The sequence below is a fragment of the Apiospora marii genome, assembly GCF_038362585.1.
Source record: "Apiospora marii strain CBS 49790 chromosome Unknown utg000007l_segment0_segment0, whole genome shotgun sequence".
In the NCBI taxonomy this organism is placed as follows: Eukaryota; Fungi; Ascomycota; class Sordariomycetes; order Amphisphaeriales; family Apiosporaceae; genus Apiospora; species Apiospora marii.
The window spans coordinates 1,474,149-1,499,214 of NW_027117379.1; the positions used below are offsets into that span (position 1 = coordinate 1,474,149).

At 53.6% G+C, this 25,066-nt stretch overlaps 6 protein-coding genes across 6 annotated transcripts; all 6 read right to left on the reverse strand.

Moving 5' to 3' along the window:
• Window positions 1–127: 127 nt before the first annotated feature.
• On the reverse strand, window positions 128–1,742 carry PG985_010843 (carbohydrate-binding module family 35 protein; the record flags this gene model as incomplete). The annotated part of the gene is made up of 4 exons (XM_066830610.1): window positions 128–139; window positions 238–876; window positions 962–1,126; window positions 1,215–1,742. 4 exons carry the CDS (start codon window positions 1,740–1,742, stop codon window positions 128–130), a joined length of 1,344 nt encoding a protein of 447 aa, XP_066681292.1.
• A 943-nt stretch (window positions 1,743–2,685) lies between these two features.
• PG985_010844 (uncharacterized protein) lies at window positions 2,686–5,390 on the reverse strand (the record flags this gene model as incomplete). The annotated part of the gene is made up of 3 exons (XM_066830611.1): window positions 2,686–4,753; window positions 4,829–5,232; window positions 5,310–5,390. 3 exons carry the CDS (start codon window positions 5,388–5,390, stop codon window positions 2,686–2,688), a joined length of 2,553 nt encoding a protein of 850 aa, XP_066681293.1.
• Window positions 5,391–6,489: 1,099 nt separating this feature from the next.
• Window positions 6,490–8,325, reverse strand: PG985_010845 (uncharacterized protein; the record flags this gene model as incomplete). Its single annotated transcript, XM_066830612.1, has 4 exons — window positions 6,490–7,204; window positions 7,297–7,875; window positions 7,953–8,199; window positions 8,277–8,325. 4 exons carry the CDS (start codon window positions 8,323–8,325, stop codon window positions 6,490–6,492), a joined length of 1,590 nt encoding a protein of 529 aa, XP_066681294.1.
• A 3,761-nt stretch (window positions 8,326–12,086) lies between these two features.
• PG985_010846 (uncharacterized protein) lies at window positions 12,087–13,518 on the reverse strand (the record flags this gene model as incomplete). Its single annotated transcript, XM_066830613.1, has 2 exons — window positions 12,087–12,714; window positions 12,776–13,518. 2 exons carry the CDS (start codon window positions 13,516–13,518, stop codon window positions 12,087–12,089), a joined length of 1,371 nt encoding a protein of 456 aa, XP_066681295.1.
• A 2,565-nt stretch (window positions 13,519–16,083) lies between these two features.
• Window positions 16,084–18,211, reverse strand: PG985_010847 (uncharacterized protein; the record flags this gene model as incomplete). Its single annotated transcript, XM_066830614.1, has 3 exons — window positions 16,084–17,404; window positions 17,486–18,047; window positions 18,142–18,211. 3 exons carry the CDS (start codon window positions 18,209–18,211, stop codon window positions 16,084–16,086), a joined length of 1,953 nt encoding a protein of 650 aa, XP_066681296.1.
• Window positions 18,212–20,377: 2,166 nt separating this feature from the next.
• On the reverse strand, window positions 20,378–22,820 carry PG985_010848 (uncharacterized protein; the record flags this gene model as incomplete). The annotated part of the gene is made up of 3 exons (XM_066830615.1): window positions 20,378–21,911; window positions 22,037–22,384; window positions 22,447–22,820. 3 exons carry the CDS (start codon window positions 22,818–22,820, stop codon window positions 20,378–20,380), a joined length of 2,256 nt encoding a protein of 751 aa, XP_066681297.1.
• Between the last annotated feature and the right edge of the window lie 2,246 nt (window positions 22,821–25,066).

Genomic DNA, 25,066 nt, shown 5'->3' on the forward strand with positions numbered 1-25,066 from the left:
ATTTAGGGGACCTACTACAAATAGATACGCGATCATAATTGACAATACACCACGCTAAGTTTTTACGTGAAATATAGAGAAGCCTGTCATGATTCACTTTTATATTTCGACGACAAGATACGATTCATCAAGCCGCCCACTCAATGACATTCGCGGATATAGTAGACACAGACAACCCCCATTAGCAAATACAGTTAGTTGTCCGGTACCATGACCCGATCGATATCCGGCCCATACGCCCCTCCCCCCAACGCCCGCAATCACAATCGTATTCTCCGACCCAGCATTGAGCTCCGCATGCACGACGCTCGTCGCCGGCGCCGAGTTCCCATTCTCTGACGGCAAGAACGAAACCGTCTGCGCCTTCCCATTCACCGTAACGACAGCGGACCGCTGGGAGGAGTCCCCATTCAAGTACTTGATGCGCAGCGTCGTACGTCCCGCCCGACTGCTCTTGACACCCCCGAGCGTCAGCGTGCCCCCGTCGGGTCCCCCGATATACCCCACCGACGTCCCCCCGCTGCAGGACCCGCAACTCAGCGTCCGGGCGCCGCCGGCCAGCGTGCCCGACTCGCCCTCGGGGGAGGTCTCGCTGGGCCCCGCAGCCCACGTGCCGGTCGACACGTCGGGCACCCAGTTGACGCGGTCGCCCATGGTGATGGCCGTGCCCGAGATGCTGAGGGGCAGCCAGACGTACGTGCTGCGCATCAGATTGTTGGAGATCCAGCGGTCGCCCATGTAGATGGCGTCGCCGTTGCCGCTGCCGCCCAGGGGCAGGATGTAGTTGGTCTGGCTGTTGTACGTCTTGGACCCGCTGTTGGCGAAGGTCTTCCAGCTCGACCACGGGCCCGCTAGGGAGGTGGCGTAGCTGTAGACCTGGATCGAGAAGGAAAGGTTAGTTGATACATGTACTTATGTGGGGGAAGAAAGAGGGTTGCTGAGATAGGATCGGTTGTCTTACATTGTCGTTCGGGTCCCACCCGGTCAAGTGGCTGCCAAACATGAAGTAATACCCATTCTTCTTGAGAATTGCCGGCGACTCGATAGCCTCGCGCCACAAGTAGGTGCTGCTAGCGACGCTGAGATAGTCGCTGCTGAGCGCGTCGATGCGGAGTCCATTGGCACGCTATTCCGTAGCCATCGTAGTTCTTGCGTTAGCCGGCACAAGATCGTACTAGTCGCGGGAGTGAGGAAGGGGCTCTTCAACTACTCACGTCTTCAGTCAAGAGATAGCCCGCCCCATTATCGTCCTTGAAGAGCCCAATATCGCGACTCTCGAAGTTGAGTGGCCGGAAGCTCTTGAGGTACGTATACTTTCCGCAGACGGTATCGCTGGTAGCGACGCCGACCTTTGCCTCGGAGTAGCCGCTGTTGTCGATGTGCAGGTACATGACGTACTTCTGCGTGGCGTTGTTGTAGATGACCTTGGGCCGCTCGACGACGCGGTTGGGGCCCAGGTCGCCGCTCGACGTCCGCGACAGCAGCGCGCCGACGTAGGTCCACTCGACCAGGTTGGTCGACGAGTAGCAGTTGACGTTCTGGAACGCGCTGCCGCCCGTCTTGTCCTCGCCGATCATGTAGTAGGTCGACCCGACCTGGATCATGCCGGCGCCATGGGCCTGGACATGCTTGCCCGTGTTGGCGGCGGTCCAGGTCGCGCCGGGCACGATCTGCAGCGTCGCCTGCGCGAGCCCGGCCGCAGCGGCCAACAGCAGGGTGGTCGCAGATCGTGGCAGCTGCATCATGCGATGACGATGGGACGAGATCTGGTTCCAATGAGCTACCTAGCTACCACGGTGTGTGCAAGGGATTTGCGTGAAAATGGCACTTGATAATCCCTAGTAGATTTCCAATCTACCATCATACAGTTGAAAGTGCTGGGTCCCCTTCACTTATAGGACTGGCCATCATCTGCCGTCCCGCTCCGTCGCGGACCGCGAATTAATATTCCAGGAACATATTTGTTTGTTGGGGCGTGGGCAGACATCATTCGTGGACTTAAACCGGCCCCCGCTTTGGTGAATGAGGCGGACCTGGAAGGGGTCTCCAGTTTCGGAGGCAGCGTAGCATTCCTATTTCTCGATCAGCAGATCTCATATAGCCGGCACGCACACTAGATGTTTGTGGGGTTGACCGATCAGGCGCAAGATAAACTTCCGTTCTCTGCAACCTTGACAAGGTGTAAGCACACACTTCTGATCACACAGAAGATCCTGCCGAGGCATTGGGTTCAGGGGCACATACTCAGTAACCTAGCGCTCATGAGCATTAGCGGAATTGCTAGCACAAAACAAGAGAACAATGCAGATGCATCAGCATCAAGAAAAATGCGATTACAGGTTATGCATTTCAGGGAATGTGATATAAAATGTGTTTCATGTATATATATCTGTGCCTATGGCTGCGTCGGCGAGGCGCAATGCCAAAAACGGACTGATGTGGGAGCAATAAATAGTCGGCCGCACATCGTTCGGTATAGCGCTTGCAACGAGAAAGAGAAAAGGAGAAGTTTGGGAATTCATGTCGCATCCATCGTGTCAATAGTCATCAGGCCAGTCATTCCCTGTTTCCGAATAATGCGGCCAAACCATGAAGTAGTAAACACCTTTTCGCCATCGCACATATGAACAAAGTAAGAGACGACTTTTGCCTGCAATGGTCTCAGGGTAGGAAGGCCCGAAAGTACTATCCATCGACCTCCATGGGATCTATCACCGTACTTGCCGCGACTATGGTTTTCTCATCCGAGTCCTTACTGGCGCCATCGGAGGCGTGGCCGGTCGATTGGTGGTTGGGCTCCTTTTCGTTTCCTGTCGCAGCGCCATTGCAGAGTCGGTATTCGCCGTCCTCATTCCTCCTCTCGATGATTCCTTCATCGAGGGCCCATTTGGCTAATAGCCGGTCGACACCTAGTCTGTTAGCTTCACCTTTCTCCATGTGCCTGCCGACGTGTTCTGTCCATTCATCCCAGGACGTAGGACCTTCGAATACGCTGGCACAGTCTGGTTTGGGGCATGCCGAGCGTTGAGGGGGTTGCCGACGGGTCACCAAACACGACGTCTGCATTTCTCGGACGTGAGTCTCCCACTCTACTTGCAACTTGCTATCGCCCTTGGCAATAGCCTTCTTAATAGCAAAAGGCGCATGCATGCGCCGCAAGTGTTGCGTAAACAGATCTTTCCGATTAAACTCGTTTCCCTTGCCTTCAGCTGTGCTCTGAGGACATGAGGAACATCGATAATACTGTAGACACAGGTGCTGAGACGCAATGTGGCGTTTCCACTCATTCTTAGAGCCAAACGTGCTTATGCACCCAGCAAAGGCGAAAGCACATGGGAACGGACGGGTATGCGCTGCTGCTATGTGTTTGCGTAATGACGAAGAGTCCTTAAACGGTGCGTGACTGCACAGGTTGCACCTCGTTTCTTGTTTGGGCGTCGCTTTTTGTAAAGATCGACGTGGTTTGGGACGAGCTGACGGCGTATTGTGATGTGCCTCCTCCATTCCAGATTCATTCGCTTCATGCGATGAGCGCTCTTCGTGTTTCATATCCGGCGTGCGGTCCATAAGAGACATCTGGGCATGGGCAGCTGCAGCGACTTCGTCGCTCATATGACGAACGTGGCTGAGAGCTTTCAGCTGTTCAGCCGCCTCCTGCATCTCGGCCGAGTCTTCCACGTCGTCTTGCTTGACCACTGCCCCAGGGGTGGAATTCGGGAAAGGTGCACTGGCAGACGTAGCTGATTGAGGTAGGCTCATAGGATCTGGACGGCTGCCTGTATCTTGGCGGACTGGGGTTTCAGGAAGTATCTGAGTATGACTGGACTCCCTATGGGGCGCCTCGTGCCTGTGTAGTACTGGGGTGCTCGCTGCGGCTTCCCGGGCTTCGAGTAGTATGCGGCCATCCTCCACGTCCTTTGCTGATGCTTTGGCAGAAGAGGTCGGCCCGACGAGTTGTTTATAGAGATGGGTCATATTATGAGAGTTGATGTACCCAAGGAAGCAACAGACTTTGTCGTGTTGCACCACGCTCCACACGGCGACAGGCATGGATATGAGCAACATCGTCGGCGGCCCAAGAAACATGCCTTCGACGGAAATCTTAGGGGCCATGGCTGGTGCATTATGTAGCCATTGGTTGAAAGACGACATGTCCGGGCTTGCCTCTCCAACGAATGTTGTACATACCAGGACCCGTGGTTCCTCAAATGTGAGGTCAACTACAGTGTGCGGGTGTATCAACTGTTCCTGCTGAGCCGTTTTTAACTGCTGGTCACCATCGGAACTTGCTTGCTGCAGGTTAGGAGGGCGAGGCGCAAGGGGTGACAAACTCAGACCCTGGCCCTGACCCTTACCAAGGCTGAGAGTCTTAAAGACTGGCATTTTGTCGAGAAATGACACACTCTTGGTAGCGCCGTTCGTCAAACCCAAGTTCTGGGCCATTTCTTGTTGCTTGAGCAATGCAACCTCCTGGTAGAGGCGCTCCGCATTGAATGGACGCCCAACACTCAACCGCAAGAAGGCTTCAGCAACATGAGCCGTAAATGAGCGACCGGCCGCTTCCGACGGATTCCGCTCCACCCCATTTGATGCAATAACTTGCTTTAGACTGCTTGTGCTGCTGTTATCGCTGACAATCTGCTCGTCCCGGGTCGGAACGGTGTCCAGCAGTATGAGCATATCCGACGGCGCATCTTCGAACAGACACCGGATCCCGGTCCAGTTGAGCTTGGTTGCTTGTTTTCCCGCATTGCTGTGACTCTGTCAGGAACGAGAGCTTCCACAAACGAATTGGATTGGCCACGTTGAGCCTCTCCCTCTCTCTTACCTTGCCCAAAAGAACTGGTTGTTGCTCCCCGTGAACCCGTGCCCGGCGTAATGGACAATCAGCAGGTGGTCCGGCGCGGCTTTCTCGAGGAAGGCTGATATACGGACGCCCAATTTGATGCTCGCGTTGGGAACCGTCGGGATGGCCCATTTCTCTGTGCGGTAGTTGTACCGCTCCCGTAGCACCTGATCGAGGGCGTCGGTGTCTTGCTCCTCCACGTCGTCTTCGTCCCATCTCAGCAGGAGCACTGATACGTTCGAATAGGCCGATTTTTGGGTTTGCCGGTATATGAGCATGGCGGCATCTTGCAGATGCCTCGCGAAGGACTCGAATTCATGTCTCTCGGGGGGTGGCGGCGCAGGGAGCGCCTCCTGAACCTGATAGTGCGGTTGGACGGGTTGGGCCTACAGAACCGGTCACATCCCAGACGTCAGCATCGCGCAGACAGCTCGCCCCCTTGCCGGCCATTGGGGTTACTCACGGGCTCATGATTGAGGACGGGCTGCGGTTGGGCTTCCAGCTTGGGTGCCAGCCTTCGCTTCTTCGCCGCCGGGGCATCCATCGGTCGGCAGATTGGGGGGATTGGCAATGCGTGACCACACAAGTCCGACACACACGAATGATCGATTCCACCGTGGTCCCTCGAGGGCCTCTGCTACTCTATAACGAATACATCCAGTGGAAGATTAATTGGAGATGAGAAAGGCGCTGGTTTGGATATATCTATCGCTGGGCATTCGGCACAGCCTTACTGAGAGGGCTACTTGCGAGGCTGAATTGAGGGTTCGAGGGTTTCTCTTGGCATTCGCTTTAGCCAGCACTAGTTCCCTGCTAATCTCTCTGTCCGGCTCAAGTCTTCGAGTTGCCCTTATTATGCTTATATCCGGATCAGATGAGGGGGCGCTCCACTCGGGATCATAATTCCACCGACCATCCGAGCGTCGTGCTTTGCTTGGCCACAGGTGACAGGAGTCAATTGCACCTACCGGTTGCTGGCGAACCTCGGACCACTAGTCGAATGTCCTTGTCGTTGAAGAATAATACGATGGACAATTGTATTGAGAGTGATTGCTTTCATGTCATTGAGACATAACTGCATATGTATGTAGACTGCCTGCCTGTGGATTGCCCTGGTCGCATTTAATGGAGCCATGCGACGCATGTTGCCGGAACCAACAAAGTTGTGAAATGTGACAAGAGAAGACGAGCCTTGAACCCATTCTTCGCCCCATTATACAATGTGACTATCTGTGAGGCTGACACATGTATGTCATAGCCATTCTATACATATTCACAAGTTACTTGGCTTCACAAGAAATTATGCTTCTCCAGCCACGTGCTTATTATCCTTAGGAACGACCGTCAAGTAACTGGTTCACTAACAAGGACACAAAACATACAAGACTTGGTCAAGTAAAGCATGAAAATATCGCAATTCTCAATAACTATGAGTTGTAAGGAAATTGACTTGTAGTCAATGATGGGTATAGTTGCAGTGCAAATCATGTTCCCAAACTCCCACACGGCCAGATCGACTTGCAAGCAAGCCAACCAGCGCCACATCAACCCAATCCCAACAATCAAGGATATTGATGTTCAGGATCTTGCCATCCACGAATGTTCACTTAGCTAAGTGAACAAGCGAGCAAGCAAGCAAGAGATTACTCTTTAAGATCTCTGTGCTCCAAGCCAACCTTCTCCTCGGCACTAATATCGCCGCGCTCCAGACGCAGCGTCTCGTGGCGGACATTGTGCGTCTTCCAGGCAGGGGTACCAATGTACTTGATGGAGCCTGGCGTTGAGTAGTCAAAGATGGACACCACCTCCTCGAGGGGCTTGTTGGCCGTCTCGGGGAACAAGAAGAAGACGTGCCAGAACATGGCGAAGAGGAACACGGCAAAGATGACGTAGGTCTTCCAGGTCTGGTGCTCGAAGGAAGGGGGTACGAAGTAGGCGAGGGCGAAGTTGAAAGCCCAGTTGGCCGAGGTTGCAAGCGCAACAGCCTTGCCACGGACGCGCAGAGGGTACAACTCCGGCGGGTAGGTCCAGCTGACAGGTCCCCAGGTTGGTGCGTATGAGGCAACGAAGAGATAGGTGGAGGCAATGATAGCCTTGGCTGGGGGGCCTACGACCTTCATTGATTCAGACGGAGACGGGAACTCGCCCTTTTCAGGTGGGAAGGAGTACACAGCAAAAAGGCCAGCGTTGATGCACATCCAGAGGCACATGAAGAAAGCGCCAACGAGAAGGGTTGGTCGGCGACCCCACTTATCCATCCAAATAAGGGCGGGAACGGTCAGGACGACGTTGATGATGAACTGGATAGCACTCGGCAGAAGGACGTCCTGGCCGAGTCCGGCCATCGTGAACACATAACTGCAAGCTGTCAGCGGGCTTTGAACAACCAGGGAGTCGGGATTTATGCATTACTTGCAAAATGCACAACCGCTGTCATGGGTTACACTTACGTGATATAGTACATCATGACGTTCATACCAGTCAACTGAGACCATATCTGCATGAAGACGCCGATGTGAGTTCTGTTGATCATGTTGGGCTTGAGCAGTTCAAGGTAGGTGACGTCGGCGTTTTGGCGTTCGAATTCGACAACCTCTCGGATATCTGCCATTTCTCGGCTAACTAGAACAGAGTCCGGGTCGCCGTGGCCATGAACGAGCGTAAGGACTGCCTTGGATTCATCCCATCGATCCTTTCTTGCCAACCAACGTGGCGACTCCGGGAGGAACAGCAAGCCGAGGAAGAGCAAGACGGCAGGAAGCATCTGTAAGCCCCAGGGAATCCTGAAGGCAGCAGCGCCTGCTATGTAGCTGCAGCCATAGCAGATGAAGAACATGATCATGATTCCCCAGGTAATGGCCCATTGCTGCATTCCGACCAAGCGGCCACGCTTTGAAGGTGGCGCAATCTCGGTGATGTAGACAGGTACCTGGGCCGAGCAGATACCGACGGAGAAACCATTGATGATTCGGCCAACAATGAGCATCGGGATGTTCACAGAAGCACAGCAGATGATAGAGCCAATGACCCTAGAGGTAGTGGTGTTAGCAGCCGCCGAAACGAGGTTCTCGTAAGCAAGGACCCAAGCATAAAATGAAATACGCACCAAATGACGGAGCCAATCTGAATCGAAGTCTTTCGGCCAATCATGTCGGAGATGAACCCGGAGACGATAGCACCGAGCCATGAGCCACCAGGCATGGCAGCAGTGATGCCGCCTTGGACGTTCGAGTCGGGACCCCGGCATTCGTTAGTTACGGGGTCGTTTCCTTGCTGATTGAACTGGCACAAGTAGGGCTTGGTAGAGATGATAGCACTCATTGACGAAATATCAAAGCCGAAAAGGCCACCGCCTGGATACGCTTATTAGCAAGAAACAGGAGCGGCGACGAGGCAGTAGGTCAGAGGCCAAAGAGGGTCAAGAACTTACCGATGACGGCGATGGCCGCGATAAAGTAGATGTTGCCAATCTGCTTCATACTGTTGAGGACCTCATAGGTTTCCTAGGACGAATAGAGAAATACTATAGGTGAAAGAGGTAGAGAGCGAGATCAAAACATAGGTGTGGGCGAGGGGGGATCGTCAATCTTCTTATAAGCGAAAAAGATCGGCATGGGGGGATGTCAGCAGCATTGAATACAGCAACTAAAACGAGGGGGACTGAGCTGGGGTTCCAATCCCCCGGTTCATTGTCTGTCAGGAAGGCCCTTCCATTGTCAAGGGTGGCTGGAAGGTGGGAGGAGAAGGGACGCAGCCGACCGAGGGAAACTCTGTATTCACCCTACGGTACATTTCATGTACACTAGACCTGCACCTGCATGGCACCGCGCTTTCGAGGCCGGGAAGCCTCGAAGTCTTTTGTTCTTGCCGCTGTACATATGAGGCAGGGTTCGCTTAGCTGTGCTTCCCGATACTACTACTACTCTGGGTAGGCAAGAAAGTAGCCGGTATGCACCATCATCCTTACATCTTGCCCGTGTCACGAGTCGCACTCTGCCTCTGTGCATAGCTACCCTACCTGGCAAGGGTCGTCGACTCTCGCTGCATACCTACCAGTGCTCCTACCTACCTACCTAGGTTGGGCGTGTGTGTTCGTAGACGTGGTTACTTGTCAGCTTACGGATACGTGAATTGCCAATGTTGTCTCAGCCCGTATTGGCCCGACGAACCCAGCAGCCGTTGGGATTTGTCTCGAGACTCCCGCGTGAACGAATGAGAGGTGGACTCAGGACGTTCGATCGAAGGATTTGCCAAGTTTGCCCCGGCCGGCTGCCTTGCCAAAAGGCAAGGAGGGGGAGAGGGAGCAGGGAACATGTGTGAGGTCGGCTGCGGAACTGGGATAGAATCCTTGACTACGACCTGGTGGACAAGTGATTTTGGAGAAGGAGGAGGGTCCCGCAATGCGAGAGGTTCGTCCCAGCAAATCAAGAGCTGGGTTGCAACGCTGATCCAAGGGTACGCCGAGGCGCGATGGGCACTAAGGACTTTGCTGACTTTTTTTTTGCGATGATGATCATCGGTCCGGTCAACTTGATCTGAACTCAAGTCGCGTCCGTCTAATCTTCAAGAGGCTCCAATCATTTGGTAGATTCCGGGGTACACCAATACTAAGAATGTTACTGTAACACACCATCAGGCAGGTACACACCCTTCCGGCCGCCTAAGCTTCTCTACTCAGCACCCACCGCCCGAAAAAACCGTACCTTTCAGGCCCTTCGACAGCCCATTCTCTCCTCTTCCGTAGCGCGGGTGTTGTGAGCAGTTTCCATGAGACTGCCGCGCGCAGCTGCTCAGTCCACGGAAACCTTGTCATTGCGGAGCTACGTCACGGCACATATGCCCAGACGGGAAAGGCATGTTCTTTGTGGGGAAGGCTCGCCCTCTAGCTCTGGGGCATTGCGGGCTTGACGAGCTAGAAAACGGGCCGAATGGCAAGCTGGGGGTAGTATGGGGATTACAGTTTTACTGGCTGGCGGACGGGGACCCCTCCCCCCTTCCCCCGAGCAGAGAGAAAAGAGAGAGAGCCGGGAGCCGTGATCTCTAAAAGCCATGTGGTGAGTGGTGAGATGTCTGCTCCATGCCGGCGGCCAAACTGTCGATGTACGATTTGTTTTGCAACGTTACGGAACAACTACTGCCTAACACACCACCGAGGGCCAATGCGATTACTTCCCGAAAGCGCTTTTGTTGGGTACTTGTGGTGCTTTACCCAGCAGTCGGGGACAGATTGGGGTCCAGATATCTGGAGTCCCTGCCTGCAGTTCGTTACCTAACAAACAGTGGACGGCCAGGACCCGATGGTTTGGAACATTAGAAGGTTGCAACAGTCAGTCATCGGTCCGTTCGTCCTATTATTATTCTCGGGCGTGCACGACATCCAAATAAGCTTGTTTGCTTCTTCAATCAAAATTGCCATTGCGACATGGCTGGCATCATGTGCCACGAGACGGCCGTCCTTGATTCGAGCGGCCGTAGAATGTCAGATCGCAAGACCTTTCCGCCGGCAATACGAATAAGCGGCGGCAAACTAGTGTGTCAGGTTTCATGTGACTAATGAGGGAGGGCCTGCACCCGTTTGTACCGAAGGTGAGTGTCGACGGAATGTAATTGAAGGGAGACGTCGACCGTACATAGCCGAATGCAGGCAGCCCCTGGCTTACTGGTCTCGGGACCTGGCCAGTGGCCACGAACAGGTTGAAAAAAAAAGAGCAGGTAACATGGAACGGCAAAGCTCAGCTGAGCAGATGATCATCGATTCGATCGAAGGAATGAAAAACCCCATTCCAGCAATTCTAGGAATACGACCTGAGCATCGAGGCATGTAACATCCAGTCGGTGTTATTGGCAGTCTGTTTGGGTAGGATTACGCAAGGAAGTGAATTTGATACACCACTGATGCCAGCCTGCTTGCCAGCCTGCAGGAATTAATCAAGTTGGGACCAAATTGCGGTCAGGCTGCCGGTTGCTGGTTACCAGTTCATTACGAGCCTCTCGAACCTTAACTCCAGAGGTCTCCCAAGAGTCTAGAATGTGCGCGCATGCATAGTAGTAGACGCCCCATCGACGTCCCATACCTTTCTTGAAAGTTCGGGGAGCTATGGTATGATTCGGCGTGACTGTCGGCGTATCCCGCACGAGAGACCGCGGAGCCCCGTGGGCAATCTTGGTGTGCTGGGACCAACTCCCACCTTGACGACAAAACCTGGCAATTGGGACCTCGAAAAAAGTGGTTTATCGTACCAGATCCCCTTCCTATGCGAGACACAGAGTGACTGACACTGCATGCCCGTGGGGCCAGCACTAAAAGCCTGGAATGTGCTGGCCCAATACCGCCAATTGATGTTACACAAGTCAGGCTCAGAGGCTCAGGAATAGGGCTCGAGTCATTCATGCACCGCCAGCAAGACCTGGTGGACACCACCACGCAAACGAACTCCTCACGCCGCCCGGAGATGGTGCACTTGTTTCGCTCGAGCCTTAATTGGGTACTGTTTCAACCGCTACGGATTTATTTGCTCGCAAACTCTTCTTTAAATATGAACAACGTAATAGAAATACTTCATTATTCCAGTAATAAACACTGGAGCGGAGCGAGCAAGCTGAATTCCTCGAAGAATTTACAAGGAACATTGCGTGTCGGGCGTAAGGTGTGCAAACCCCAGGAATCTGGAGGATCAACCAGTCGAAGGATCTACCAGGGCCAGGCAGGTGGGTGTGGATGGATCTCCAGACTCCAATACCCGAAACGTACCGACTTTGCTACTTACCTTAGTAATGAATTGAACCGTGAGCGATTTCCCCTGTCCAGTAAACCACATAATCACATGAAATGCATTTGCCTGCCTCGATCCTTAGGTATATCATGTGACGGTAGATGCCAAACCCTCGCAAACAGCCTCCCATACTCGGTATTGCTCTACAGTCTGCTGATACAATAGTCCTAGATTATATGCCGTTCGTGTTCCTTCCTGTCTTACGGTCCTATCATTCGATTTCATTGAAACATTAACTGCCCATCGGCTGGCCCCTTACTTCAACACAGCCATTTCCCAAGCTGACATGCTAGCTGTTTGGAATTCTCGGGAGATGGTGATACAAATGCAAGTATGTTGTGGTATTTGAGTGTCTTTCTTTATCACTATAACGGAACCCGGGGGGTCTAAAATATGTACAAACACGTGCCGAAACCCGATGATTACCCCGTTATCCTGATGCTTATTATTATTCCCGCATCTTCGCCTTACATCGTCATGAACGATACGCAGAGCGTCCAGAAGAGCAGCGCCAAAGGTCCCAGGGTCGCGCTCAGACCCGTCGCGGCGTCCTTCTTGTCGCCATTGCCATTGCCATTGCCGGAGCCGCCTCCTCCGCTGTTGCTGTTGGAGCTGTCGCACTTGCCCTCCACGTCGCCGACGCCGTTGGGCGAGATCGTCTGCTCATTCTCGCCGCAGTTGGCGTAGGGGGCCAGGCCGATCTGCATGTTGTCCTGGTCGAAGACGACGTAGGCGCTGCGCATGAAAGTGTCGCCCAGCAGCATGACGCCGCTGCTCGTGCCGGCCTGGACGCCCAGGATGCAGGTCCCGGGCGCGGCCTCGATGACGAAGTGGCTGTAGGGGATGCGGATGGTGACGCCCCCAAAGTCGAAGTCGAAGGTGTTGGCCGTCGTGCTGCTGGTCGGGCACGGCACGATGACATTGCCCTGCCTGTCCTGCTTGCCCCGGAGGTCGCGGACCATGCCGCTCACGACTCCCGAGGGCAGGGTGGACAGGCTGGAACCGGTGTCGATGACGATGGGAGTCGCGGAGTTGTCATACTGCTTTGACGATCCGCCCATGGTCGCGCCGATGGACTTGAGCTGCACCCAGAAACTACCAAAGCCGTTAGCTTGATTTTCACATTGACAAAGAACATCCAGAAGCCTCTACTTACCGGTTGAGTTTCTCGCCCCCTTGCGGCCCTAGGACCGGTACTGTCGTCATTTTCCCAGTGAATTTGCCGGTGTCAATGCCTCCAAAGATGATCACGCCGCCGTTGCTGGCATCTTGGTTACCCAGGGCAACTGAGAAGGCCCTCGAGTCTGTAACATTCTGCAGGTACAACTCATCGACAAAGTTGTTGTACGTCAAGTCCGCAGTAGGCTTCTTCGAGCCAAAACTCAAGCCCAGAATGCCCTCGTTGAGGTCCTCGCTCTGGGACGCGGCCCCGAACTGAATGTTCTTCAGCTTGATGGTACTGTTGGGAAGTGCCACATTGTCCTTGTAGTATTCGATCTCGACGTTGCCAATTCCATATGGGATTGTGTTTCCGGAATCGAGGTCCGTGGACGTGGAGGACTGGCTTGGGTCGTATTCTCCATTCGTCAAGCACTCCTGGTACTGCGCGGTGCTTTGGGAAGTCCGGCAGTTGGGATTCACCCAAAGCTCGCTGGAACCGGTATCGATGGCGACTTTGACGGGTTGGCCCGGCGTGCCGATGGTCAGCTCGATGAGATAGCTCAACACCGAGATATTGAAAAGAGGTACGTTGTTGTCTTCGTCTCGTTTCGAAAGGAGTGGCCTGTCGTGTGACTTATATGAGATCGGCATCGAGACAAAGCCATTCTGACTTCTGGGAAGTGAGATCGCGTTGGCAGCGCCGGTCGCGGCCAGGGCGAGCTGCGCCAACATGTGCATGTCCCTCATCTTATTAACAATCTTATTGACAAAAAAAGACACAAGAATATCTATAATTAGGGAACAGAAAGAGAGAGAGTTAGACTTTCTATATTACTTGGAAAGACTAATAAACAAAAAGGTACGAAGGATTACTTGGAATTGCTTGATTGAATACAATCAAGCATCCATGTCAAGCTTTATTTTCCTCCCCATTGCAGGCGTTACATGACTTCATTGCATCTTATTGGATTGCCAAGGTCGACCATGACGACATGCTAAGACCAAGATTCTGTAGTGCTGTGCTGTAAGTGTGGTGGGTACGGGGTGACATCGTTACGCGGCCCGCCAGGAGGACTCCAACAACTAACCTACTCAAATTCTGCTAGGACATCCAAGGCGAATGTCCAACGACTGCCCAATGGGAGTTGTCACTTTTTTTCGACCACCAATACCGGGAACCCGCGCGAGTCCAGATCGGCCCTAATTGCCAGCAACAAGAAAAGACTGATTCAAGGATGGCAGCGAGCGGCTGAAGCGGAGCGGGCAGGGCTAGTAAGCCTCCTCATGTTTGCATCCCATCACGGTGACAACGGCGCCAAAAAAACGCAGTTCCCTATTTACCAGCCCATCCAGAGCTAACGAAGCTGAAGGCAGCGGCTTGCGCGGACGGCTGGGCGGGTTGGATAAACGGCACAGCCCTCCCCCCCAATGCAACGCTTCTTCGCACACCGATCCGAGTCAGTCGCCGACACATCATTCTTGCGTCGGACCTGGGATGCATACGGGCGCAGCCACCAGACTTTGCAACATGTATGGGGAATTGATGATACTGTAAAGCCCGTCCCGCCAGACTGAGTCTGCTAGCGCTTGCACAGCTTGGCGAGCAAGTTTTTGTTTTTGGTTGTTGTTGTCCGTCCGGCCTGTCGGTGAGAGCAGGAAGCAGACATTCTTTCAGCTTGCGCCACACACGGGGACGTGAAACGCTCCCTCAAGCTGGGTGCCGGGGGTGTGCAGGCGACTTGGGCGAACTAAAAAGGATGGTCTCGATTGCATGCTATCAAGATTCCTTGGCGGGTGGAAATGTCTTTGGCTTTTTTTTTTACCGACTCTTCCACCGCGGCGGGCAGAGCGACAGACTTACCACTCAGTCTGAGGGTTCGTCTCAACGAGCAGACACCCGAACCGGAGATAACGGGGAAAATGAGACAAGGAGAAATGAGCAATCGATGAAACACGTTTTGCGGACTAACGGGGGGCAGATATCTTTACTTTTCGGTCATACCTAGTGCAACAGCCACACTGACAAGCCTCCAGGCCTTCCAATATAACGGACAAGCATATGTGACAAACCGGGAATTCTGCCCGACGAACACGAGGATTACGGATAAGTATTGGGTCGGCCTCTGGCATAATTATGTTATTTAAATGGCGCTGATCGTTGCTTGGGGTGTGTTTCGATAAACTAGGTACAAGTCATGCCATGTCCAAGACGGGAACGGCGACGACGTCGGCGTCACTGTTCCACAGCAGCAACAACATACATGCTGTACCACCATATCATGTCTAGTTTGCGTACGCTGTGGTACTGGGGCGTGATGACAGACAGGCAGTCACGAAAACGGTTCGTAGACACTCTGTTTTGAGGATATTGAATACCTAATTCTACTGCTGCGCTCCGGCGAGAGAATAAATGAAAAAGGTACCATACGATATCATGTTTACCCCTAAGACTGAGACCTCAACGCCCAACGACTCGTTAACGAAAAGAGTAAGGGGGCGTCTGCCAAGGTATAATCATCAGTCAGAAGGGTGATCAGGTACCACGAGGCGTCTGCAACTCCCAGCCTCGCAGACGACAATTACAAAAAGCCCAAAAATCCATCCCACGCGAACCCAACTATTTCTTTGCCTCTGACGTTGTTTCCCCCAACCAGCGTTTCTTTGCTCTTGGCCACCACGCCTCGTGGCTGCAATGGCGCTCGCTCACCACGCGAGTTTCCTATAGCCCCTTGCGGCTTCGGGGTTGGAGGGGCGATAAACGACGAGGTCTTCATGGCTTCCAGCACAAGGTAGGGGGCAAATATGAATTCTGACCCCTTCACTCATGGCTCGTGGACTTAGCCAACATACTTGAGTTACACTTCGAGTTATATGATGCTAATCATCACGACAAGGCTATACGTTTCGTCCGGGGGATAAGTATTCAAATATAACAGTTTTTTCCCCCCCGCTACTACACTGATTGCTGCGCAATATTTCCGAAAACACAGCCTTGTGCATCGCATATAAGCAATTTTGTGCTGCAATAACAAGAGACAAGGGAGATATGGTATCGTTGGAGGTATCATTGGACCGAGCTAATTTAAATACATTGGATATCTGCCGGTTCATAAGAAGAAGAAAAAAGTCCTGTGCGTGAATGGTATCATCAAACGTGTCGTAAAAAGTAGCCTAGCCAACCGGCCACGGATCGTGAGAAAAAGTAAAAAAGGTCAAAAGGTCATAACCCCGTCCATGAAACGCCATGCCAATCAATCTCAAGCACAACCAATGTGGGGCTACAGGATTGATGTTGTCTCATCTTCACCTGTGCCGAAGTTCAGGCTTCCTCGCCATGTTCACCATCGGCGGTGGCTGGTCATCGTCATCCATGGGATATGGTGGCGGGCTGTTCAAGCTCCCACTCGGCCGGCGGCCACGCCCTTCGTGCGACAGGGGCGTCTTGGGTGGCAGCGGGGGCGGCTCAATGCGGTACGGCCTCGGCTGCGGTGACAAGGGTTTCGGGACCATCTCGCCTTGCGGCCTCCGGGAGTACTCGTACTCGTCGAGGCTCGTAATGGCAATCTTATCGGCGCCGGAGGCATGGCTATATTGTGCGGGAGTGGGCGCATGGCTGACCAAACGGTCCGGGTCATCATCGATGGGTGATTGCGAGATGGTCGAAAGAGGAGTCGCCTGCTGAGTGGTGCGGATATTCGGCTCGGAGCAGCGAGGTGTGTGAGTACGGGGTGGCGAATTATGGCTGGTTGCCGGCCGGACTCGGTCGTTTGCTGGTCGCATCCGCTCTACCGAGCTTCGGGGCGAAGGTGTTTGGATGGGGTTGGAGGTAGGCAGCGACAGGCGATCCGTCCCAGAGTCGTAGGACTCGCGGCCGGGAGAGTTGTGAGCAGGGAAAGCCGTAGGGAAATCGCCAGGGAGTTCCACGGCCAGTGGTGAGCTGATCGAGGCCATGGCAGGCGGGGATATTATTTCCGGGACATTGCCCATTCGCTCATACCGTTGCTTTGCCCTGTGTATCTTGGCGAGCTTGGTCGATGATTCCTGTATCATCTTCTGCTCAGCAGGCCGGCCCATGTATCTCCTGGTGCCAGTGCTGATCTCGGATAGTCGATGCCATTCGTTCATACCAAACTCGCCGACTCCCACCTCGACATTTAGGCGATAGTAATTCTCCGCGTTGACGCCCCGTTTAATCAGGTGCTCCTTCTTCATGTATTCGTGGATCGTCTCGCAGCCCTCGATTTTAGCGATCAACTTCCTCCTGGCATCGGCGAAATCGCCCATGAAACCCTCGTACCAGACATGAGAGTTCTGGTCGGTACCCTTGGGCCTCCTTCCGGTTCCGACGCTGACAAAGACTCCCACTTCACGGCCTGGCCATTCGTTGACTGTAGCTTCGTCAAGAGCAAATGGAGATGGGTTGAAAGTGCCCGCGCCGTCGTCGTGGAATTGCGACTGGCCCACCTTGATCGGCTTGAAGGCCAGGCCGATCGCGGATGTTGCTCTGCCAGCTTGCCAAATCGTGCAATCAAATTCCGGTGCGGGCTCTTTCCTGGAATCATAGGAGCGCAGGAGCGCAGGCTCGCCGCCCCTCTGAGTGCCTCTGTACATAGCCGTAACCGCCCTATTCGATGTTAGTAATGGTCCAGTAATGAAGTGGAAGAAAACAAATTGAGGGAGAAATGAAGATAAACAGGTTCCTTACGTTTTCGTTCTATTTTCCCTTGTATCGTAGAGCAACGCGTCTGGGTCGCCGCCACCATAGGATCCCCGGAAGGCAGGCCGCGACATCTGGGCTGTCGGACTTCTCGCGCTAAAGCTAATGACGCTGGCATTGCTGGTGTGTCGCTTCACTTTTTGCGCGGCGCTCGACCTGGACAGGGGGCTGGCGATTGACGAGCCGGTGTCGTTGCCCTCGTCCTCGTCGACGGTGTGCTCCCGCACGGCCTCCTTGATCGCCTGCTCAAGCATCGAGGCCTTGAACAGCGTCGAGCGGTAGGGGATGCCTGCGATGGTCTTGTCGGTTTCGAACACCATGCGCGTCATGCGCACGTAGAGCTCCTTACACTGCTCGAGGTCGAGGCGGAGGCGGCCCAGCATCAGCGCGATCAGGCCGCCGGTGCCAGTGCCGACGATGAGGTCGAAGTGGTCGCATGGCTTGGGAATCTCGTGGCGGCGCGGTGCTTTTCCCTCGATCTCGACGTAGGTGCGGTGCATCAACTCCTGCAGAATAATGATCATGGAATAACCTCGAACTCCTCCGCCATCTGTTTTGGTTGGCCACCCCACCAGATTGTCAGTCAGTCTGATCTATTTTTGTCTGTGCATTGCTGGCACCGATGGGTACATGGTATTGCTCACCTAGCGATAATATCCGGAGGGGCGGTCCCTTGGTGGTGTCGCGCCTCTTCAAGGCGCCGTCTGAATCCATTTCTTGTGTCGGTGGTTTTTGATTGCCAAGGAAATGGTGGTGAGAGTTTGCGAAAGGAAACTATGATTTGAGCCCGGGCAGCGGCGCAGAGAAGTGATTTCTTGTGGTTGTATGACTTCGAGTCCGCCTTGGCTGGAATGACAGAAGAGCCCCGCCTACGCTGGTGATCTAGTGCTAATTCCGGCAAATACAGGGTCTACGGTGCTCTTTACAGAATGGGAGCCGGGGAGCCCTGTAGGGATCGTTGTTAGGTACGTATTACGCAACTGGGTCTCGGCGCTGATCAAGTCTTGCTCAGAGTGATGCGCCACCCTGCTGCTGCGCAAGAAAAAAAAAAACAGAAGTGCGGGTTGGTGTGAGATGGAGATGGTAAGAAGTCTGTCTTGATTTGGTATGAAGCTGGAGTCGGCCACCTCTCCGATTCTTATTTTCGAGGTCTAATCTGCTAATGACTCCCATCCTCTTCCTCTCTCTAAACCAATAATAACCTTCGAGGTGACTGCATGTCATGTAATTAAGCAAACTTGCTACGGGCTGCTTCTGTAAACATTTAAGCTCAAGAGCCCGCCAGCGCGTCACTTGCAGGGCTCGAGATTCCTGGTTCTTAGGTCATTGTCCAATGTCATAACTGGTGGGGTAAATATAGAAGGCTTCCGTCTGTAAAACCACAAGCAAACGGCTAGCAGCTAGCACGTTTTTCCCCAATGTGGCTGTGAGATCCGAGAAGTCCCATTATTGATGGGCATACGTGTACGGGAGACGCCATCTCAGCTACATATCTCGTATGGCAGCAAGTCCTTAACTCTGACTTAATATGGCCGATGAATAATCCAAAGATGCATGGCTGCTGCGGCAGCTGACCAGTCTGCAGTTTTATGTAAGCAGCGAATCAGGCGAGACATCGCGAAAGCGCTGCTCCCACCAGATACTGCTGTACTGTACATACCAGGGATGCTATTGACAGTATGTTTATTTTGTTGAATAGCATACACGATTGGATAAAATGGTCTGTCGATCATTCACGGAAAGTAGTATACCAAGAGCAGCGCTGTCGCCATCAAAGGGTGAGGTAGCCAAGCTGCCAATGCCATTGTGAAGGCGAAGACTGCCACCAACACCCACTCTTTGTTTCGCCCGAGTGTTGCTTTCTATAAAACGCAAAATCCATCATCCATAGCGGCCGTCAGCCACTTGATGCCCGATCTTCCATGCGAGATCGTCAGGAGGCCGCCAGACTAAGACAGTAGCAGACTGGATGATTGATCAATCATGGTTGGGTATTGGTTCGCCGGGTTCGCTGCATCTCTGCAGCAAGCGAGCATGTTCCTGAACGCTATTACCTGCTTTCTGGGTACCATCGCCTGCCGAACCTCCGGCTGCTGGGCCCTAATTGGGCATATCGGCCTTCTGAAGACGGGCGCTAGCGACCACTAGATTGCACTGCTAGATGGAGCAATCCGGGCAGTGATTCGTGTGGCTGTGCGTGCGTTCAATCTTTTTTCATTGGGAAGGTATCCATCTTTTCCTCCATAATTCCACTGTCCCGACCCGAATCTCGTGACGGTAAGGATCCAATGACTTCATCAGACGCTTCTTTCGCCTAGTTCGCCTCCTTGGCTGCTCCTTGGCTGGGAAATCCGTTCGTTCCGAGCCGAAAGGGCGAGAATAGACACAAGTTCCTGAGTTTTACCGAGATGGTAAAGTTCTATCTGACAGAATATCGGGTCATTACGACTCAAGCCTTACGGATTTCGACGTGCATATCCGGTAGAAGTCTTCCAGAAGAAGTCTATTCTGTGGGAAAGAGCCTCTCGGAGTTTTCAGGCAAGCAGGTGCCAGGAGCTTAGGAGATGACTGATGACTGTCAAGCAAGCAAACTGACTAATGCCTTGCTTGATCCTCCAAGCCGGCAACCGCAAGGTTTTCAAGCCCCGAGCCCATGTAACATCGCAGCAAGTACTGCAGCAAGAGGAAGAGAACGGAATCCAATAACTTTGTCGGGAATCGAGTCTAACTCCACATACTCGAGTCCTGGTGCAAGTAGACAGGAGTCTTTGATTGGGAAATACTCTATGATGAAATGGCACAAGCCGTAAACTAAAAATGCCGTTCCGACAACGCCTAATGCTACACTGCAACTCCCAATAGGGTTTTGGGGGGGGTCTTCTAGATCAAAATCGAAACTGCCGTCATGCTGGGATCCATGACCATGTAAGGGATGGCGCCCTCATCCATGGCCTTGCTGTTGTGGTAGAACAGCTTGGCGAGCCGGCACAGGTCGAGGTAGAACATCTCGGAGACGTCGCGGACCTCGACCTCCTTGGGCTCCGTCTTGCGCCGGTAGACGCTCCACTGGCTCAGCGCGAAGTTGAGCAGGCTGCGGTCGGCGCCGACCTTGAAGCTCAGCAGCCAGGGCACGATGCTCTCGAGCATCCACTGGCGCTGGCGGTTGAGGGGCAGCGCCGCGACGAGGTCGCGCTCCGTGTACTGCCGCAGGTCGGCCAGCGTCGCGGGCGGCGGTGCGCACAGGCAGCTGGGCTTGGCGGCCACGAAGGCCTGGTAGAAGTTCTGCAGGTAGTTGACGGCCGTGTGGAAGGGGGCCGCGAGGTGGATGCACATGGTGACGGCGTCGACGAGCTGGTCGAATGTCCGGATGGTCGGGAACGTCTTGATGTGGCCCGACTCCTGCACCTCGCGGCACCAGTCGGCGATGTACGGGTCCTCGGCCACCATCTGGTCGGCGCGCGGCTGGTCGTAGTACGTCAGTAGCATCGAGCAGACGTACTTGCGGATCACGGTCCACATGAGCGTCATGTTCTTGGCGTAGGGGTAGTTCTTGTACTTGGGGTCCTCGAGGCCCGCGGGGTCAGAGGGGAATCCGCGGTCCTGCAGCTGGCTCGGGACGTAGTTGCCCTGGAAGTCGAAGTGCTCGAAAGCATGGCGCAGGTAGTTGGAGGCCTGCTCCGGCGAGGCGCCGACCACGTCGTACATAATCTGCGGCACCAGGGAGGCTCGGCCTGCAGCGTTCAGCGATAAGGTCTTGTACCAATGCGGGTGCAGAAGCTTGTAGACAATATGCTCCATGGGAATGGTTCGGTTGGTGGCAACGATGACAGCCTCTTCGATAAAGTGCGAGTTGGTTAGGTGGACTGTTATCTCGTGCCGGAACCAGTCTGATACCTGGGCGCAAGTCTTTGCGTAACGCCAGGGCCAATCTGTCGCCTCGTCCTTCGTAGAGTCTGAAGGGCTCATACGCTTGTTGAATATGGTGACGGACTTGGCCATGGTCCCTTTATAGTCGATCACGATGGCAATCGGATGTAGCTTGCCATCTGGGTGAAGTCTGTACAGTGTGACTGAAGCGCACCCCCAGTTGTCTTCGCTTCCTGGCTGCTTGTGGTGGAGCACTTCGTCGGCGGCGACCCCAAAGGCTTCCCGGAAGTAGCTACAGTCCTGGACAAGGAGCGAAGCAGGGTCGATCTTGGGAAGCGCCTCGGCCCATTTGTTATAACCATTGGCCCTTGCGGCCTCCACAAACTCCTTGATCAGCCCCTGAGAGGCGCGGGTAATGGTAGTAGGGTTCGCTCCCGTCAGCGACTGGTCAGCGAACCGTCGGTCGCTGAACCAATCTTCCAGGTGACCGATATTCTCCCCTCGGGCAATGTCAGTTCCTGATTTGCGGTGCCACCTGGTCGAGGGACTGTAATCAGCATGTGTGTGGGAAAAGGAGGTAACACGAACCAAGACAAGTCCATCTGAGGGATCAAGATCTTGTGTAACTAATGTAGCCAGAGCAGTCGATTGTCTCAAAGAATGATTACTCACTTGTTGTACTCTTCGACGTCTTTGATAGTAACTCCCTTTTCCGGAGTCCCCTCTAAGGCGCACCTGGCCTTTTCCAGAATCCAGTCGGCAGTCTTACCGAGGAAGGTGTCGGGTATCACTTTTTGCACGATAACCTGAGACTCGAGGATTGCAAGACTGTTGAAGATCTTCCACAAAGAGACATCGTCCGCCTTGGGGATGGTCTGGAGATGAGGTGGGAAGCCCGACGGTTTGCCGTCTTCCTCGGTGGGATATGACGACCACTCGTACATCTTGCGCTTTTCTGCCAGATCAACGTACCTGGGCAGAGTAGGCTCTAGGGCCAGCACGTCGAAGTACGACTCATAGCTGAAAAAACACGCACTCGGTCAGTAAATAAGTCACCAGGGGCTCTACTTCCTCTCACTCACCTTCGCTCGATCCTCGAGTAAATCTGGGTCAAAGCGGCTTGGGTCCCGGCATACGTCCCCTCTTTGATGTTACCCCCGGCATATTTGGTGTTGTTGGGGCCAGCCGGCGCAGAGGGGTCGACGATGTCGAAGATCTTCAGATTGAGCAGTTCCTCCGAGAGCACTCCGGCGTCGAAATCCTGAAGCAAAGCATTACGGATAGGGACGATGCTTTTGAGCACATCCTTTTCGTCCGGGTGCCTTAGCAGTCTCCCCACGTCAAGTAGACATGTTTCTGGTGAAGGCTTTGGTAGGCGCGAGTCTAGTTCGCCGACGACGCCGTGGTCTTCCTTGGATCTTGGCCTGCGGCGTAGCGTTGAGAGTGCACTTCCCATAATGGCAGACTGCAAGAGTTGTCGTCTTCTTCTTCTTCAAGTCTAAGTAAGGCCGCTAATGTAGGAGTTTGGGGGAGAATGTATCAATGCCCAAGCCAGCGCGCACAAGGTTTGACTTATATCATTTGACAACGTTGGAGTGAGACATGGCCTCGAACCATTCTGTTCGGCGCTCAGCCATCCCCGGCCGCCGTGCCGCAATAACGCAACAACTACATGCCTCGAGGACAGCTCGGGGGTGTGAGACTCAGCCGCTGGATGTCTGTCAAACCAATCAGTCTCATTGGCCGTTTTGCGCTGGTCGTGTCCGTGGGGTACGCAAGCATGTGGTTGAGGGTAGTATTCATTCGGTGAACCCTGTGTAGGTAGGACCAGGGTCGCCAATCAGGGTGGCGCAACACCCGTCGGCGGTTTCCCAAGATGTGTATGTGCCAAGACCAATAGCGGGTGTATATTCCACTTGGGGAAACAATCAGCCTCAACAGAGAACCAACTGCTTATAGAGTTGCTATAATTGGGGTCCATTGGCCCACAGTTAAGGCTGAGAGGAGCCCACTTCCTTGCATCAACAGGGAGTCACTCGCGATCTCTTTGTTGGATGCAGTGTACTGAGGAACGAACAAAACATTTACAACCAACAAAAAGAAAAGGCCGCCTTGGACGGAGGAGAAAGAAGGGCAACATAGACTGCGTCTCATTGGCGCTACCGTCTACATGGGAATGGCACGTTGTGTACAGGAGAAAGACTACGCAGTATGTATAGTGCGGGTAATCTTAGTCACCACCGGTCCGGCTTGATAGTGTGCCTGCCTCGTACGGAGTACAGCGTACCGACTTGCATGGATTCGCAGCTCGTATGCACGTCAGCAGCTAGCTCTTCACATGTGCCGCTTTCCAGCCTCTGCTCCTTACTGCTGACATTGGTTTGGCGGCATGGCGGCGCCGCCTGCCAATACACAGTTGCAGAGCGGGTGATCGAACGATGCGACACGGCTTTACGCGTCGGTGAAGGGATGATGTAATCTAATGTTACACAACGCATATGAGTCGAACATGGGCAGACAGTCGGGGTTCTCGCTCGAAGGCCTGTTAGTGGCACATAACTTGATACGGGGAGTGGGCGGCTTTGGGCAATGATGCCACATCTCGTGTTTGTTGTGACCATCACATATTTTTCGTCCTCGATATCGTTGCAAATTGCTTGGGTTTCATCGTAACGTTTTTTGTCTCGCTGTGCTAGGAATTCGGGTTTAAGCTTCAACAGCCCGGTGACTAGCCCTGGAAAGACCTACCGAGGCACTCCTGCTCTCAACGCCAGACAAGTCCAGACCAGTGATGCTCATCAATAAACATCTCTCCTTTAAGAACAAATCGACATGGTTTCCAATGAAGGGGTTTTATCCGTAGTTTGGTGGGTTCTGGGTCGGACATGATATTGAAGCCATCGTTTGATGACTTCACCACTGCAGAGAGGTCTGTTCCATGCCTCAGCACAGTCTGTCGCTAGATGACTTGAAAAGCGAGATACAGTTCATGCCAATCGCAGCCGCCGCCAGTCATCCGAAATATAATCGGGAGGTCGTGATGCCGTGCCAAACTTCAAACCTATTTTTACCGACAGTCGAGCTCGGGGCACTTCTGTAAAACGAAACTTGCCGTGCTTGAAAGGTTAGCTTTGCCCCCTGAAGACTCTGCAATAGCATCGTGATTTCCGACACCTGCTTGAAAACGGTGTGTAAGGGGGAAGACTGAATTGTCAATAGCCCAAGCATCACGCCAAGTTCCAGGCCGTAGAGATTGTCCTAACAGCAGCACTCTCTGAACCCAGCAATGATATAGAAGCAACAAGCTTCGCCGCCAGGTTGGGAATCCACTGCTTGCGACAAACAATGGAAATATATTGTTGACCCGCGGAGGTCTTGAATTGCTCACGTCGCCTGAGCTTGGACACGGCTTAGGGGAAGTAACCCTGATAGTTCGTAGCCGTTTCACGCTGCAGCTTGTGTCTCCCAACCGGCCATCTCTGCCACTTGTCTTTTACGACGACGGCCGGCCTAGATCTAACGGGATGTGCTGCGCTCGGAGCACAAGGTGTCCTGAAAGAAAGCCAGAAATGGGATTTGCATTGGTAGGTCTGGTTCCTGGCCTAATCTTCCCCATCCCATATTTCGTTGGCTATGCAAGACCCTGCAGCGCAGCTTAACATGGGATGATACATGAGTGAAGGCGCCCCCTGAACTCTGTAG